Below are 15437 nucleotides of genomic sequence, written 5' to 3' on the forward strand. Positions count from 1 at the left end.
TACTTGAAATATGAGCCTACGAAGCACGATTGATGTTAGACAGCCATATAGCTTCTGCTATATTCCCCAGGAGATAGTGCAAGGTAGCTTAGTACAAGAGCGGATTAACCACAAATTTAAGAAATTTTTTCACTTCTCCGAGCTGTAAAAATTCCCATCCGAGCATTCCTGATCTTGACGAAATTTCCCTACTTCTCCAAGCTGTGGAAAATTTCCATTTGAGAAGAACCTATTTGACCTTCTGCTTCTTGTCGCGGGTCATCTTCTCATCTCATCGGTGTTGGGCTTGACAAGGTGGCGTGCACACATGTGAGGAGTATTAGAATCCAGCTCCTTTGTAAAAGGTTCACATCTCACATTTGTGCCCATGCGTGCCTGGCATTGGACGAAGCGTGTCTCTCTCAAACAGCCACAAGTATATCTAGCGAAATACTTGATGCACATCTCGATGACTAGGTCCGAATTAATATTGAAATAAGGTATCTAGCTTAAGGGGTAGAAACTTACTTCTTGAGTTTAGATGTACGAAATTGTAAGACTTGACAAAGCTTCCTAGATCGACAGGACTGTACTCAAAATTTTTAGTGACCCATGATTACCAGTACCAATCCTATCAAACATACTTTGAATGTTTTCAAAACACGAGCTCTCGGTGGATCTAAGAAGCTTTTCTGGGCAGTTTGCAATGTGGCTAGACTGGGTGGGACGCAAAAGAGATGGAATAGATATTTGTTGGATCAGTCAACTTGGGGGTTTCGATGATCAGGTCAAGGGTTGAGTTGTAGAGGAAGGCAGTTAACACAGAGATAACTGGAGGAAAGGTCAGGTCAATGGAGGTTCAGATTCATTCACATGATCAGAGTAAGAGATCCACATCTTTTTATTTCTCACATTCACCAGAGCGAGTGTGTTACAACTTCTCGCAGCTTCTTCTTGACTCTGCCTATCCTGCCACTTCCTATCTTCCTACTGCCTAAGTTTCACTAGCCAACATCAGTCTTGAGATCTCGACAGTAAGGTTCAGCAAGTTCTTTCTTGGGCAGAGATAAGACAACTTGAAGGTATTAAGATCATTACAACAATCTCCGGTCGAAGCTAAAAGAACTTTGGATACTTAGGAAAGTGTCCAGTGCGAAAATGAGTAACTTCCCGGAGATCAAGTTACTCAACAACAGTTGCGACAAGAAAACGGAAAGCTACTTCCGTCTTCTGGTTGACGGCAAGCAAGTCAAATATCTGACTGTCGAACCGGACACCTATGAGAATGACGAAATGTGCTTTCCACCACTTCTATACACTATCCTCCCCAGGTTCCCCACTGGGAATTGGAACGATGGTGTTGTGGCCAAAGATGAAGACGGTCGCCCCTACTTTACACGTATCAACCTGACCGACTTTCCCGGCGTGGAGAACACCTGGCATGAAACCTCCATCGACCTACTGGACGCTGAGTTGGGTGACAGAGTTCAATTCGAAGTTTATGAGGTCAAATGTCCACAGTTTGACGACGTTGTGGTCGCCAAACTCCAGCCCTGGTACTGGTATATGGATTCCATGGAGAACGAAACTACAGTCTATCAGTGGTTGAACGGCCACGGGATTGGGCCTCGTTTCCTTGGCCATCTGACTGAACATGATCGTGTTATCGGTTTCTTCATGGAGCGAATTCCTGATGCGCGGCACGCTACATCTGAGGATATTGGCCTCTGCAGGCAGGCGTTGTCTCAACTACATGCCTTGGGGCTTCGGCACGGCGATACAAACCGACACAACTTCCTTATCAGCAATGGAAAGGCTATCCTGATTGATTTCGAGTCTACCCACAAGTGTGACAATGAAGACCTGCTTCGGCTGGAGATGGAGGGTTTGTCTCTTTGTCTTGCAGATACTTCGGGCCTAGGAGGTACTATTACCCTTGAAGACTTTCCCGGGACGGACGAGGAGATGATGGATCCAGACTGTTTCTAGAAGACGTGTGAACCCTGTCATGAATGGATCTGACTGCTGACTTTCAAGTTTGTCTGCTACTTCTCTGTTCATGATTCATATGACCACTGTACCTTTCTTTACTTGTCCACTTTTTATGATGCTTCAAGATAACTCTTTAATTACATATCTACAGACAGTCATCAAAAGATATCTAACCACCTTTCCAGCAGTCCAATAAACTCAGGATCCTACTTCTGATACTCATCCTGCCACCGCACCCGCTGCACAAATCCCAACACCTCCCTCAGCTTTCTATTTGATACCGGTGCCTCTCTGCCCACCAACTCCCTCGTAACCGGCACCCCAGGACAAACCCTTGCCAGAAAGGCCTTCGTCGATTCCTCAAAATTCGTCATCTCATCATTGACCGCATTGAACACCTGAAACCCCAACCCATCTACAACTAACCCCCTCTCCACCATCCCTCCCAGATCCCTTGCATCCGTATACGCCCAACCATGCACCTTCCACTCCTCCAGCCGCTCCACATACCCCGTGAACTTCTCCTGGAACTCCTCCGGACTCACCACCGCCCCAAACCGATACACATAGATATCCGTCCCGGGAAACCGCCTCGCAAACCCAGCAGCAGTCTGCTCCCCACACACCTTCGAGATGGCGTACGCATCCATCGGCTGCGCGGGGACGGACTCATCCACCGGGAAGGAAGCGTAGTCGACGTCGCCCTCGGCAAACGCGACCCCGTAGACACAGATCGACGACGCCAGGAGGACCTTGCGGATACCCATGTGACAGGCGGCTTCGAGGACGTTGTAGAAGGCCAGCACGTTTCCGCGGTACGTCTCGTTGTCGGGGACGATCATGTTGCGCGCGTAGCCGGCAAGGTGGATCACTGCATGAGGGGCTTGGTGGAGTGGTTCGCGGAAGGGCTCGGTCAACGCGAAGTGCGAGTGGAAGGCGCTGTGGACTTGGCCGGTGTCGGTGAGGTCGACGCGGATGGTGTGCACGCGGGCCGCGAGCGAGGCCGGCAGCGGATGCAGGTCGAGGTTTAGGATGGTGTGGTTCTGGCGGAGGAGGTGGGCGATGATGAATTGGCCGGCTTTTCCGGAGCCGCCTGTTATGATGATGCGCTTGGACATGGTGATTTGGGTCGCTATGCTGAGGTGGTTGAGGTGGACTACGTGGTGGTTTTGTTGATATGGAGGGGAGAAGTGCGGGGTTTGTGGGGGTTGCGGGGGATTGCCGAATTGGGCGGATGTTTGTTTACTGGGTATTCGCAGATGATGATAGCTAGATATTCCGACGAGAACCATTAATTTGAGAAGAGATATTAACCTCATTTCTTGCCTTATTTTATCAAACATATAAACATTTAAAAACGAAACTTTGAACTGTATGCTGCGCAGCAATCCTACGTGCAGGATCCAAGCTGACATCATTAGTGCCAATGCTCTGTAATGATCCGCTGCCAATTCATCCCGCGTACCCCTCACATGACATTACACCAACACCAACCAAGCTAGTCCCTCCACTCCTTTCGTCAACTTTCTCACCTTGACTTACGCCCCTCTCTCTTCATCCATCGCGAAGGAGACACCCTCCCTCGCCAGAAAAAACCACACACCTCCCACAACCCCCGCAGAATGACCAAGCCCGCCAACCGCCCCCGCATAGCCTGCTTCCACGGCGGCGGCTCGCGCGCGTCCGTCTACGAAGTCCAATGCAGCCACCTCGCCAAGCTCCTCGAACCGGACTTCGAACTCGTCTTCTTCGACGGACCCTTCTTCCGCGACGCCGGGCCCGGCGTCCTCCCTGCCTTTCGCGGCTACGAGCCCTTCCGCTCCTGGTTCACGCAGGATGGCTCCGGCACCGAGCTCGCCGACGGCAGTGGGTACGATATGACCGGTCGGGATGGTGTCGAGCGGATCTGGAAGCTGATGCGGGAGAGAGACCAGCACAGCCCCGGGGGTCCTTGGGTCGGGGTGATGGGGTTCAGCCAGGGGACGAGGCCCGCGGGCGGGTTGTTGCTGGATCAACAGCGGAGGGTTGCGAGCGGGGAGTCAACGACATCAACAACACAGGGGGCGAGCTTGAAGTTCGGAGTTATGTGTATGGGGGCTGGCGCGCCTATGGTGGCGGAGAGCGCGCATCGTATGTTCATCCCCTCTGACGATTTTCTGGTCAAAGGCTAACTGTGAGGGTTGACTGTGATGGTTGCAGGGGCAGAATCCGACGCCGAGCTTGTCTCTATCCCCACGATACATGTGCATGGCTTGAAGGATCCGGTGCTGCCATTGAGTCGACATCAGCTGGCGACGTATTATGAGCCTAAGCGGAGTGAGCTGTTCGAGGTGGATTATCACCATGCCATGCCGTGGGTGAAGCACGAGGTGGAACATCTGGCGTATCTGGTCAGGACAGCATACAGGGAGAATAGCTGAAGGGGGTCGAGACGATTCAGGAATTGGAATATGCACTTGAACAGAAATCGATCTACACAGATAATATTATTCACAATTACGCCAACGCAGCCAAATAGACTTTTGCTCATATATCATGTCTCATGCCAATCAGTGGGCAACCTTGCTTGCTTCAAACAGAGCAGGAGGAATCCCCTCGTCTGCAACTGCCTTAAGATCGTCCTCGCCCATCTCCCCATCCCAACCGTGCGCAACCAGATAAGCACGGAACTCCTCATCGCGGACCCGCAGATCCTCCCCGGAGATATCCTCCACGAAAAAGTACGTCACCAGCACCCCGACCACACCGCAGATCGCAGCGATGATGAAAGTCCACTTTTTGCCCAGATGGGTTTCTATCGGCGTGAACACCTGCGTCCCGATCGCACCGCCTGCCTTGCCAAACGCAGCCGAAATACCATAGCACGTGCCCCGCACGCCGGTCGCGTACATCTCCGACGAGAGCAGGCCCAGCATATTCCCCGGACCGAAATTCCCGGAGCTCTGCATCAACCCGTAGAAGATCACGAATAGGGGGATAATCTTGGTGATCTTATCGTATGCACAGCCGATGATCAGGCCGAACACCAGGTAGCCGGTGAATCCGATCATCATGATGTTCTTGCGCCCGACGCGGTTGCACAGAACGGCGCCGAGGAAGACGCCGGGAAGAGCGATCACGCCCAGCAGAAGCTGCCATTCTCCGGTCTTCATCACGGAGCTGTCTTTGATGACGGAGGAGATGATTGTGCCGGAGAAGACGCCGTTAGGGAATGTGACAAAGTCTAAGAAGGCGAGGTTGTCAGTCAGTAACTGTAATTGTTTGCCACGAAGTGGAAAGAGGCTACACACCGTACAAGAACCAGGCTCCGCAGGTTCCAATCAGAGACTTCCAGTAGTATTTGACCACAAGGATGTAGGGGACATGCTTCTTGATCGCGCCGCGGCGGTAGAGGGCGGAGTTCATCATCCGGAACCGGAAGTAGAAGACAGACAACGGCCAAATACAGCCAATACCGAAGCAAACGCGCCAGACGGTGCTGTAGTGCGACTGGTGGCAGGCGGAGAGGACGATCAGGAAGATCGCGACCGCGAATGGCCCGCCAAACGAGAGAGGGAAATTGGTCACCATGATGAAGGCCGGCCCGCGTTGCTTGGGGGTCAGGTCGTTGGCGGCCTCGGATGCTGATGTCGATGAAGCGGGATATTCACCACCGGTGCCTGTCAACCGTCAGCTACCGCGTTGAGTTGCGAGATGTGTCGGCACTCACCGAAACCAACGATACCACGCGCTACCGTCATCATCCAGAACATTCCGTCGATAGTGTACCCGTTCGATGCGGTGGCTAATATTCCTCCGACCACAATCATAGCTGTTGTAAACACCAGAGCGGCCTTGCGGCCGAGATAATCACAGGTGAGTCTGGGTGACGTTAGCGCTGGAGGATGGCTGGGAATTCTTATGGCTGCGTCTTACCCAATAACAATCTGACCGATAACTTCACCGACCAAAAGAGCGTTGGAGACCCGAGTCTTGACAGCTGAGGTGTACTGCTCCTTGTATTGACTGGCAAGCAGCACGTTGACCATCGTCCTAGCAAGCGGTTAGCTTCGTGAGACCATCTCGGCAGGAAACGCCTACATCAAGTTGTTCTGGTATCCATCACTGATCAGGGCAAAGCCACTGGCAATCTAAGACTCATATCAGAATGAGTCGTCTGCATGACAAGAGCCTGCGGTAGCTCACAATTGTGATAAGGTCCGAGAGAGTGCGGCGCTTCTTCAGGGCTTCCGCCTCGGAGATGGTCTCTCCGTCATGAGAGTCGGCCTGAATGACGGTTTGGAGATCTCCTTTGGGAGCAAGTGAGGCGTCTGGTGGTGCAGACATGTTGCTAGACTACCTCAAGCGCAGTGGTAGAGAATAGCACAGAGTCTTTTGCAGAAAGGTTGCCTTTGTGGTGAGGAAAAGTCGGCAGGAAGGCGAACAGCCCGTCCCTCGTGCTTTATATCCGGGTTTGGAGGCGAATGACAGAGACTATTGGTGGAGGCATGCTGGATGTGACCTTAATCCTGTTGGAGTAGTCAGTCCAGTCAAGGCTGCGATTACCGGTGCTATCTCTCAATCAGTATATTGATTCATTCCTTGTCCTGCAGCCACTGGCAAGTCACTAAACTGGATATAGACAGGGCCGGCCAACTTGACTACCGAACCAATCATAGGCAGAACTCGGCCCGTTCCCACCCGGGGAATACCCTCCAATCACATGACACAACAACTGCACGTTCCATGTTTGGGGCGGGCACGTGTAGCTTATCTTCGCTCTCATCTCTTGCTGTGGTGTTTGTTGATGCTTTTCCCACCCAACAACTGTCCCCACGGCGAAAGCTTTCAATCTCTTAGCCTCCGCTTGATAACTCGGGAGGATCACCTATTGGCGTGCACACAGCCAAGAATGCGCCCACGTGAATCAAGCAGCGCCAACAACGCCCTTCCGTAAGGCTGACCTAGATTATGTGGCGCGCCCACCACGAGTCGTCCGGTCCGAATGGGAAAGTGCTCAGACGATGAACCATGTTTCCTCCCGTTTTCCCTGACTCAATTCGAATGCTCGATGAATTCCGTTCCCCATGCCACACCTGTCAGGAATCAGACCACGCACGGTAAAGGCTGGCTACGCGTCGAAAGGCTTGGCAGAAACCATGACCTAAATGCGTTGTATTCTCTTCATCTATTGAAATTCTGCAGCAGTCGCTCTTGATCAAGTCTCCGGGTCATCCCTCTCCAACTTCATCACATACGGGTATCACAGCCGTGATCGCGGACCACGATGAAGCCTATGCCACGCCTTCATTTGCCAAGCGGGCACGTCGGCCGGGCCCATAATCTGTCGACGGGTCCAATGGCCAATTGTCTCCCCCAACGTGCTTACCCGCAAGGGAGCGCGAAGGAAATCATTGTAGCCAGTTGCTCTCTCCCGAGACAAGTTGGTTCCGGACGCCGACGCCGTCAGTCCGATGAGCGGAATCGTTTGCAGTTGGAGATCGTTACAGAAGGGCGGCTGCGTGCGGATGATACGAACCAAATCGTAGCCACTCATTCCTGGAAGGGAGGTCTACACAATTAGTCAGTTGGAGCTCTAAGTCGGAACAGTGAACGATAGGGTGATCCAGCAACACGCCTTTATGAAGATGATATGTGGTAGGGTAGGGGCCGTGGCCAAGTGGTCGAGGGCTGCGGTGCCAGAGCCGATGGCAACCACCTCACAGCCTAGTCTTTGGCCGATGCGATGACACAATTTTTGGACGACAAGACTAGATACAGTAATGGCAGTCAGGAAGGGTACCTGCAGCAGTTGGGGGACTCTACTTGTTCTCAACGAATAAGAGCTGCATTTTTGAGGTATAGATATCGCTGGTGTATCTCTGGGGATTGGCGCTGCTGCCAGAAGTGGGCTGTTGAAGTGAGATTGTGAACAGGGTCTGTCTCCGATTAGATCATCAACGCTGACGAGGCTGTGTCTGGTCCGTGCGCTGCATTGGATCAGGTGTGGCCTTGGCGTCACTGGGTAAAGATCATCCTGTAGTCTGGTGTAGTTTGGAGTTGATAGTACTAGGTAGACGTTGGGTAGGTCTGAGGGTTCGACTCGTAGAGACAAGTGTCGGGCTTATTTTCTTAGTTCTCCAACTGGTCGCTGTGTTAACTTGGTTACCACCGACGTCACTGACAGTACACCTGATTTCGCAGCATTCAGTTGTCAAGCAAACTGTACCTTCCAATGCCTTCCCTAAGAAGTTTGTTTGAAGTCAGCTTCGATACTTGATCTGCAGAAGCAAATGCATTCTGTCTTGAACTGCACCATTGCATCTTATCTCACGAAGGGGATTTCAAGAGGGACTGGGCTGGCTCTGGTCCGTCTTCTGGCTTCCAAGCCCAGTACAGAGGTGGCAGTGGTCTTCGCAGCCGCAGGCCGCACGAACACAGGCTGATGCATTGACACAATCGGTTGCGCAGTCTTCTGGGCGCGTTTATCAGGTTGAGATGGATGTTTCCGAAAACCGAAACATGGGGCCGGCAGCTGCGACCGTCGAGAAGGTCTTGGCTGGTCGGGGACTCGACGTACTACCTAGTCAACAACGCCGGGGCCATGCCATTTGCGCCCGATGGAATTGAGACGATGTAAGTGTAGGCAGACTGCGAATTCATCCCAATCTGTTGACTGAGAGTCACTAACCTCCAGCAGGACCGACTTGGACTCCACCTTTCGCACCAATGTGACCGGCGCTCATATGGTCACGAGTGCCTTCTTGGAATTATTAGAACATGGTACTTTGGAGGCGATCAACGTGTAAGGACCTCACTGCTCAACAATCGCTAAGCGCTAATGTGAGACCTCAGATCCTCCACCTTTGGTTCCATCGCCAGAGCGTCGAGGTCTGTCCGTGCCGCAAGATCACCAAGGCGGCCCTCAGCATATTGACCGTACAATATGTCCAGTCTTTTGCCAGAGAGGGTTTCATCTTCATGATCATCTTGCCTGGTGTAAGCCTATTCAACGCATCATGTCTCGTATTTGAGTTCTGACAATGTACAGTGCGTAAAAGCAGATTTTGGAAGCGACAATGCCAAGTTGACGCCCGAGCAGAGCGCCACCGCCGTATTCGATCTCATTTCTTCTGCGACAAGCGCCCACAACAGCAAATTCATTCATATCTATGTGAATGGGCTGAGCTTTCACGACGGTGCAGAGGTGCCATGGTAGCTACCAGGTAGTTTTGGTGCCTGATGCTCAGAGGCCAAAACGTGAAAGCCCCACCTTAACATTATCCTTGGAGAAGAGAGTACTGACTACAAAGTCTCTCATTGGAAGATGAATGAACTTGTTCTGGCGCCAGAAACTCGAATAACAATCTGTTTATCTGCTTCGAATTCTTTGGACGTTACGAATTCAAGGTAGTCGTCGACTCCTTCCCCATCCGACCGACCATTTCATCTCCCTGATGACTACTACCTATGATTTGGCTGCTAAATTATCCGCTATTGGGCAATAAAAGAATACTCTTGCTCTCTCACGACTTTTTTTGTCTTACAAAATCTCTCAATCAAAAACTCTATTAGCAATTCAAGGATTGCGGCGCTGATCGTATACTCAGAGTTAGTCAACTGTACGCCTAGTTTACTGTCATGCGACTGGCTAAAAGACTGAGGTAGACTCGAAGAATGCTGGGCAATGCAAGACCTGAGGCCAATGCAACCCCACACGAAGGAGCGCCAACCGGTGGTATGTTTGTCGAATCACTTGCTTATAATAGAGGTCTTCTGATACTAAAAAAAGACCTGCCTGCCCTAAGCCAATGGAATTTCGAAAGCGGGGTGCTGTCGATCGCACGGCAATATCGCTCGCTCCCTGCGGATCAAATCCTGGCCTGCTAACCTTAACGAAACCTCGGGTCACCAGATCTCGACCTTGCCTTTCCTTTCTCCCAGGTATCATCAAAACAGATGAGCCTCCTTGCTTCGAACCCATTGACTGTTTGAGTATTGATTATTGATATTCCTAGAATGATATATGGATTCCATCGCGCCCCCTTGATAGTGATCTCGATCTGACAGGTCACATACAATCACCCCAGTCTGGTTAAGAGTCCCTCTTTTGGGCACAATTTCTGCTTATGTGAATAGCTCTTACCGAGACATCTACTTCTTGGCAAGGTCACACTGCATCTGACTGTTCAGGTCTCGATGCCAGAACACGAATCCAGGACGTTGTTGACGTCGGACAGATCTGGCCAAAAGCCACGCTACCCGCTATGCACCGCCGAAACCACCAACCCCTTCAATATTGTGTAACCACAGCGAAGGCCACTTTCGCTAACTGACGTGACACTACCCTTTGAATGTACTGTAGATATTATGTTGCCAGAAGCACCATCAATGGATCTGGGGTGGTAAGTTTGGAATCCGCATAATGCTTTTCGGGCACTGGATGGGTTTCGGTCAGGACTCGTATTACCCGCGCCGCGTTGGGAAGTATACGAGCTTCCGCATTCAGAACCCTCACTCCCATTATAGCAGATCATCACTACCACGATGTGACCTACGACGAACACAGTGAGCTTTCACAACAATATCAAAAGGATATAAAAAGAGCTCGCTTGACCATCTGCTGTCGTTCATCACAAACAATCAAGCAATCGCTCCCAAAGCCTGTAACTAAACTATCTGCTCATCAACCCTGAACGTACTCATCCATCCTTCATCAAAATGACCAAAATCATTGCCATCCTCGGAGCCCTTGCCACTCTTGCCCTGGCGGCTCCATCTCCCGCAGGCGACGTCGTTCCTCGCGCCTGCACCACTATTCTCCCTTCCTCTATCGACGTCCTCGACAGTGCCCACCCGAACACTGCCAACGTCGGTCAGCGCTTCACCCTCCGGCGCTCCGGCTCCCCAGTGACCAACAATAAGATCTCCGCCTTTACCTTCACCAATATCCCCGCCGGGGCTACCGGCTGCACCCTCCAGGTCAACGTACCGCCGTTGACCACAGCCAACCAGATCGCCAAGGGCTCCAACCAGGCAGAGTTCTGGACGACCACACCCTGGACCGCCGCGAACGCCCCGACCTGGAGCAACCCGCCAACCCGCGGCCAGATGGTCTCTACCTTCCAGTTCCCGACGGGGGCAACCACCACCCCGATCCAGCAGAACCTGGCGTCGAATACCTGCTCCAACACGATGAGCTTCTTGGCGCTGCTGAGCGATTGGCAGGGGGCTGAGGGGCAGGTGGATTTCACGCAGGGCGCGGATCTTGGGTTCAAGTTGATTTATAACTGCTGATCTGTCTATCTCTTTCAAGAGTAGTCTGGGGACTGGGTGTGGTTGGTACGATGGGAGGATGGTCAAGTTGGATAGTAATGTCATGGGGAATTTCGGGGTTGTTTTGTCTGTTAATTTAGCTGATCGAAGATGCGTCTATCGAGACATTTTGACGGAGGGATACAATCAATCAAGTGAAGCATTGAGCTGCGAGAACATTGTCATCTTCTAGGTATGGACTCTTGACTCTCTGCTCCGGCTGAGGTCTCCAACAGACTCGGTTCGGGAAAGACAGAAGTCGTCTAGGGAGGCTTGTGAAGGTCTAGGCTGTGAAGATGATTTGATTTCGGGTACAGAACAGCATGTGAACTTAGGTTTCGTGATGCATTAAGGATTACCTATGAAAGTATGATTCCAATTCCATAGCAGTCAATGGAAACTCTGGTGTTGGAAAAAGTGAAGGTGGAAAGCATGCTAATTTTAGTCGCGGACAAAGAAACCGCAGCAGCTTCGGCTCATCCCGCCAGTTCTTCCTCTTTCCTTCCTTCCACCCTTCCTTCCTTCCTTCCTTCCTACTCTCTTCATGCTATTCTCAGCAGTTATCGATTCATCAACCATCATCCCTCGGTGTCTCCATCATTGTCTTCATTCTCGGTCAAATCAAAATCACCATGACATTTGCGCCAACAAGGCGGACACGGCTTGGTGGGGGAGATGAGCAACAGGTAAGAACGCAGCGGCAGAGTCAATGCGACCGGACAATTGCCAGGACCATGAGGCTGGGAATCGATTCCGTCACTGAATCCTTCGACTCCTTGGCTTGATCACGGGACCATTGTCTCCGTGCAGGATTTGTTGCTATTCCGAAGGATTGTGCGGGGTACGTGAGAAGCTTATTGTGACCATTCTTCGTTGCCATTATCGCGCTCGACTCGACTCGTGGGAAATGACATCGGTACTTGAGTCTACCTCAGCATGGCTTGATACGAAATGGAGCTTCGGTTATGCCTCATCTAACAAGCTGTCGGAAGATTGTTAGAACCGGATTCTTTCTTGTCAAGACTGACACTTGCACGTACCTTCCCCAGTCACAAGCTATTTTAACAATCGATAATCGCCAGCTGTGAACGTCTCACACATGCGGAATAAAGCCCGTCCATGCTACCGTCTGGAACGAGCTGACCGGTAGTCGCCGCAGACTGATGAACGCCTCGACGATGATATACAACCGCGCAGGAACTAAGCACATGCTGATGAGGGTAGAGATTATGTCGAGCACCCACGGTCGCCATCCCGGCGGTCGCTCCGTTGGCTGAATCCAAATATAGGTCAGCGACCGGTGACCCTTGAACCCCAGAGCTGTCAGAGCCACCCGCACCGTGGTAGCGAGCGGAAGTCCGGACGCCAGTACCAGGGCACCGATACGCCACAATAGCCTCTCCGTCGGGGTCGGAAACAGGTGGTTCCATCCCAGACAGTGAATGGCAGGATGTACCATCGCTTGAACCGTCACTAAAATCCAAGTCTGCCGGCGCATGTTGATCACCGGGATCTTGTCGTCGGGCATGCGCTGCAGCGGTCCCTCCTCCAGGCCAAATTTCTCCAGCGTGGGCCGACGGTGCCACCGCTGCATCGGCTTCTCCACAAAATCTAGGGGGGTGTGCTGAAACTCTTCCACGGAGGTGTTACCACCCTGACTCAGAATGGCGTTGACACTTCCATATTTGAGGTCAATGTACGTGGGTACGCTGACATTCTGCGGCTTGTGCATCCAGAAGTAGTAGCTCATCATAGTCGACAGGACGAATCCGAGCGAGAAGAGCTCCAGCGGAGTCACGGATAGCCCCTGAATGACTCGTGCGATCGCCTGTACCGCCAACCAAGCGGTTTGGACCAAGGCCACACATTTCGCAAAGACATCTGCCTTGCTCTTGTCCCAAATCTCCTCCTCGGTGATAGTTGGGCACTCGATATAGTCTGCCTCCACGAGGTACTGGAGGGCTGCGGATGTGATAGGAAACGGCCGGTAGTCGATCGATCGCAGGACAAAGCCCCCGCTGTTGGCATAAAAAGCGTGCTTCAGCGTCCAGTGCTTGTGGCCCATCCGGTGCATCTGCTCGACGGCTTGCTGTGCGGCCTCCCACTGCATGGCCGAGAAGTACACCAGTAAGTCAGGGGCTAGGATGGCCAGCATACCCCAGCGTATCTTGCGCATTATGACCACCATCAAGCTATCATTTGGACCAGGGATGTTCAAGTGCAAAACGGTGTACAAAGCTGTCGATAACACCAAAGCACATGACCAGAGGATGTCTATCGACCCGCGTACATTGGGCGCGTCAACCCAACCCGCTGTTTCAGTACCATTGCCGGCCATCACGCATCAGCCAGATTGTCACCAGAGGGAAGAGTCCGCTATGGATGCAGAGCGGAGAGAAAATTGTCACGAGAGACGCATGGGTTGTTGGGGGACTGTCTCAGGACAGACAGCGGTATAAATCAGATTCTGTCTCCCCCCTGCCGCTATGTACATCCCCTCACATAAAGCAGACACTAATTTGCGACGGACTTAGGTCGGCTTGGCTCTCATGCAGGAGAGGTCGCTCAAAATAGACAAGCGCAGGTAGATGGTGAGTTGACGATCAGACTACTGCGTCCATCTAGTGCCACGCCTTTTTGGCGGCACGCTCGATCCTCCAGAATTGTCTCTTTTTCGGATCTTACTATCATTTCTTCCACGCTCAATGGTCCGTTCCGCTGTGCTGATGGTTACACAAGTCAGTTTCGGGCAGACTATCGGCTGAAAAGCGAGACCATTCCTTCCACCCTCACATGGCATGCTGACAGGAGGCGTGAAGAATGCGACCATGGCAGAAGGTGGTCAGCGAGCGGAGAAAAGTGGAGCAGAAAGATAACAGCGCTGCACGGGGATTCACGGCTGGATCAATTGAGTGTTGAGAAGCATTGGGGTTGACCCTGACTAAGTGGAGATCGGCAGGTGTGAAGGAAAAGTCCCGGGAAGGATGTCCCTAACAGGAAAGGATGGACATGCCGGCACTAATCTAGAGTCTTTGGGGCGTGTTTAGAGGCACGACGGTGGATGTCGCTTGTCCACCATCACTCATCCACATTGGCTGCTGCAGTACTTGGGGGCCAAAAGTGAGTCTCCACCGTGTCGGACGTTTTTCTTCAAATGTGCCCTCATCTATTGACAATCTAATTCCAATATACTCATGTAGGTCTGGGCGTGCTGTGGTCGTACAATTTTCCGTGAGCACTAGAGTACTGGACACAAAGGCTGAAACCCCGTTCTCCTTGCTGCCGCAGACAGGGTTCGCCTGCACTTTCCACGTGCATGTTCGCGACCGCCTCATGGCAACAAGGTTCCTACCTTCGGCAAAGCTAGTCCAAGAATAACTAGATGGGTATTCAGCTTGTCGTCTTGTTGAGACACTTGCCAGTGCTGATACTGCGCATGTTCCGGTTCCGTGCGTCGTGCTTAGGCTCTGTGGCAGGTCTTGGAGTCTGAGACATGTTCCAATCGCACATCATTCAAGAATGAGTCAAGCAACACAGCCAAGCAGGCTGAGATGCGGTGTTTCCGAGCCCTGACCTGTCAGCAAGTCGTGGTCGACAGCAACCTGCCCTCAACCACTGGCTTAGTCTTCAGTGTCCCGATCAAATTAGATTAATTGTGACAGGTACAGTCCTTCCTATTTGATCACTAATCCGTCCCGACAGGGGTATCCCTTGAACCACGCAATACCCCTCTTTCTTTGGCGGAATTTGATGATCGTCTCCATTTTAGGTCGGGTGAAATATGGGGGCTATGCACTTGTGTATAATTGAACCATTTTGCTGCGACTCGCGTTTGCCTACCTAATCAAGATGCTGCCGTTGATAAAAGCAGTATATAAAGAATCTGTGTATACTCTGGGCTGCTTAAAGATTACTTACAGAGTACATATCTAGAAACCCCGGTTGCTGCGAGATTGCTTTGATTCGCCTAGTTAACAATATCTAACTAGTTTATGTTCATGTACTGCAGTAAACTATGTAACAAAAGCAGATTTCTTAAACCATATATAAACTAATACTTTTCTAGATTCATAATACGAATATGATGTATAATACTGATATAGAGATGAGAAAATTAGGAACGTTGTTATCAATGAAGACCTGATAAAAGACCACAAGATCAAGACTGTCCA

At 51.5% G+C, this 15437-nt stretch overlaps 9 protein-coding genes across 9 annotated transcripts; 4 read left to right on the forward strand and 5 right to left on the reverse strand.

The window, feature by feature from the left end:
- Positions 1-1137: 1137 nt before the first annotated feature.
- BO72DRAFT_368769 (alpha-galactosidase A precursor) lies at positions 1138-1968 on the forward strand (the record flags this gene model as incomplete). Its single annotated transcript, XM_040940891.1, has 1 exon — positions 1138-1968. One exon carries the CDS (start codon positions 1138-1140, stop codon positions 1966-1968), a length of 831 nt encoding a protein of 276 aa, XP_040805366.1.
- A 105-nt stretch (positions 1969-2073) lies between these two features.
- Positions 2074-3280, reverse strand: BO72DRAFT_444419 (NAD-dependent epimerase/dehydratase family protein). The gene has a single exon (XM_040943802.1). It carries the CDS (start codon positions 3087-3089, stop codon positions 2178-2180), a length of 912 nt encoding a protein of 303 aa, XP_040805367.1. The 5' UTR covers positions 3090-3280; the 3' UTR covers positions 2074-2177.
- A 266-nt stretch (positions 3281-3546) lies between these two features.
- BO72DRAFT_524327 (uncharacterized protein) lies at positions 3547-4564 on the forward strand. The gene is made up of 2 exons (XM_040949861.1): positions 3547-4101; positions 4171-4564. The coding sequence occupies exons 1-2, from the start codon at positions 3594-3596 to the stop codon at positions 4389-4391; spliced, it is 729 nt and encodes a 242-aa protein (XP_040805368.1). The 5' UTR covers positions 3547-3593; the 3' UTR covers positions 4392-4564.
- Positions 4332-6485, reverse strand: BO72DRAFT_206940 (MFS general substrate transporter). Its single transcript, XM_040939625.1, has 6 exons — positions 6157-6485; positions 6052-6101; positions 5887-6003; positions 5681-5832; positions 5262-5630; positions 4332-5194 (listed from the first exon to the last, which is right to left on the reverse strand). Exons 1-6 carry the CDS (start codon positions 6295-6297, stop codon positions 4521-4523), a joined length of 1503 nt encoding a protein of 500 aa, XP_040805369.1. The 5' UTR covers positions 6298-6485; the 3' UTR covers positions 4332-4520.
- A 283-nt stretch (positions 6486-6768) lies between these two features.
- On the reverse strand, positions 6769-7618 carry BO72DRAFT_444421 (uncharacterized protein). The gene has a single exon (XM_040943803.1). The coding sequence runs from the start codon at positions 7505-7507 to the stop codon at positions 7214-7216; it is 294 nt and encodes a 97-aa protein (XP_040805370.1). The 5' UTR covers positions 7508-7618; the 3' UTR covers positions 6769-7213.
- Positions 7619-8243: 625 nt separating this feature from the next.
- Positions 8244-9169, forward strand: BO72DRAFT_465297 (uncharacterized protein; the record flags this gene model as incomplete). Its single annotated transcript, XM_040946697.1, has 7 exons — positions 8244-8360; positions 8392-8526; positions 8582-8586; positions 8651-8755; positions 8806-8841; positions 8880-8949; positions 9002-9169. 7 exons carry the CDS (start codon positions 8244-8246, stop codon positions 9167-9169), a joined length of 636 nt encoding a protein of 211 aa, XP_040805371.1.
- A 1502-nt stretch (positions 9170-10671) lies between these two features.
- On the forward strand, positions 10672-11247 carry BO72DRAFT_455277 (uncharacterized protein; the record flags this gene model as incomplete). The annotated part of the gene is made up of 1 exon (XM_040946226.1): positions 10672-11247. The coding sequence occupies one exon, from the start codon at positions 10672-10674 to the stop codon at positions 11245-11247; it is 576 nt and encodes a 191-aa protein (XP_040805372.1).
- Positions 11248-12205: 958 nt separating this feature from the next.
- On the reverse strand, positions 12206-13726 carry BO72DRAFT_444427 (uncharacterized protein). Its single transcript, XM_040943804.1, has 2 exons — positions 12306-13726; positions 12206-12247 (listed from the first exon to the last, which is right to left on the reverse strand). Exon 1 carries the CDS (start codon positions 13439-13441, stop codon positions 12359-12361), a length of 1083 nt encoding a protein of 360 aa, XP_040805373.1. The 5' UTR covers positions 13442-13726; the 3' UTR covers positions 12206-12247; positions 12306-12358.
- Positions 13727-14191: 465 nt separating this feature from the next.
- Positions 14192-15028, reverse strand: BO72DRAFT_207134 (uncharacterized protein). Its single transcript, XM_040939626.1, has 2 exons — positions 14704-15028; positions 14192-14651 (listed from the first exon to the last, which is right to left on the reverse strand). Exons 1-2 carry the CDS (start codon positions 14776-14778, stop codon positions 14289-14291), a joined length of 438 nt encoding a protein of 145 aa, XP_040805374.1. The 5' UTR covers positions 14779-15028; the 3' UTR covers positions 14192-14288.
- Positions 15029-15437: the final 409 nt, after the last annotated feature.

This window comes from Aspergillus fijiensis (assembly GCF_003184825.1).
Source record: "Aspergillus fijiensis CBS 313.89 unplaced genomic scaffold BO72scaffold_5, whole genome shotgun sequence".
In the NCBI taxonomy this organism is placed as follows: domain Eukaryota; kingdom Fungi; phylum Ascomycota; class Eurotiomycetes; order Eurotiales; family Aspergillaceae; genus Aspergillus; species Aspergillus fijiensis.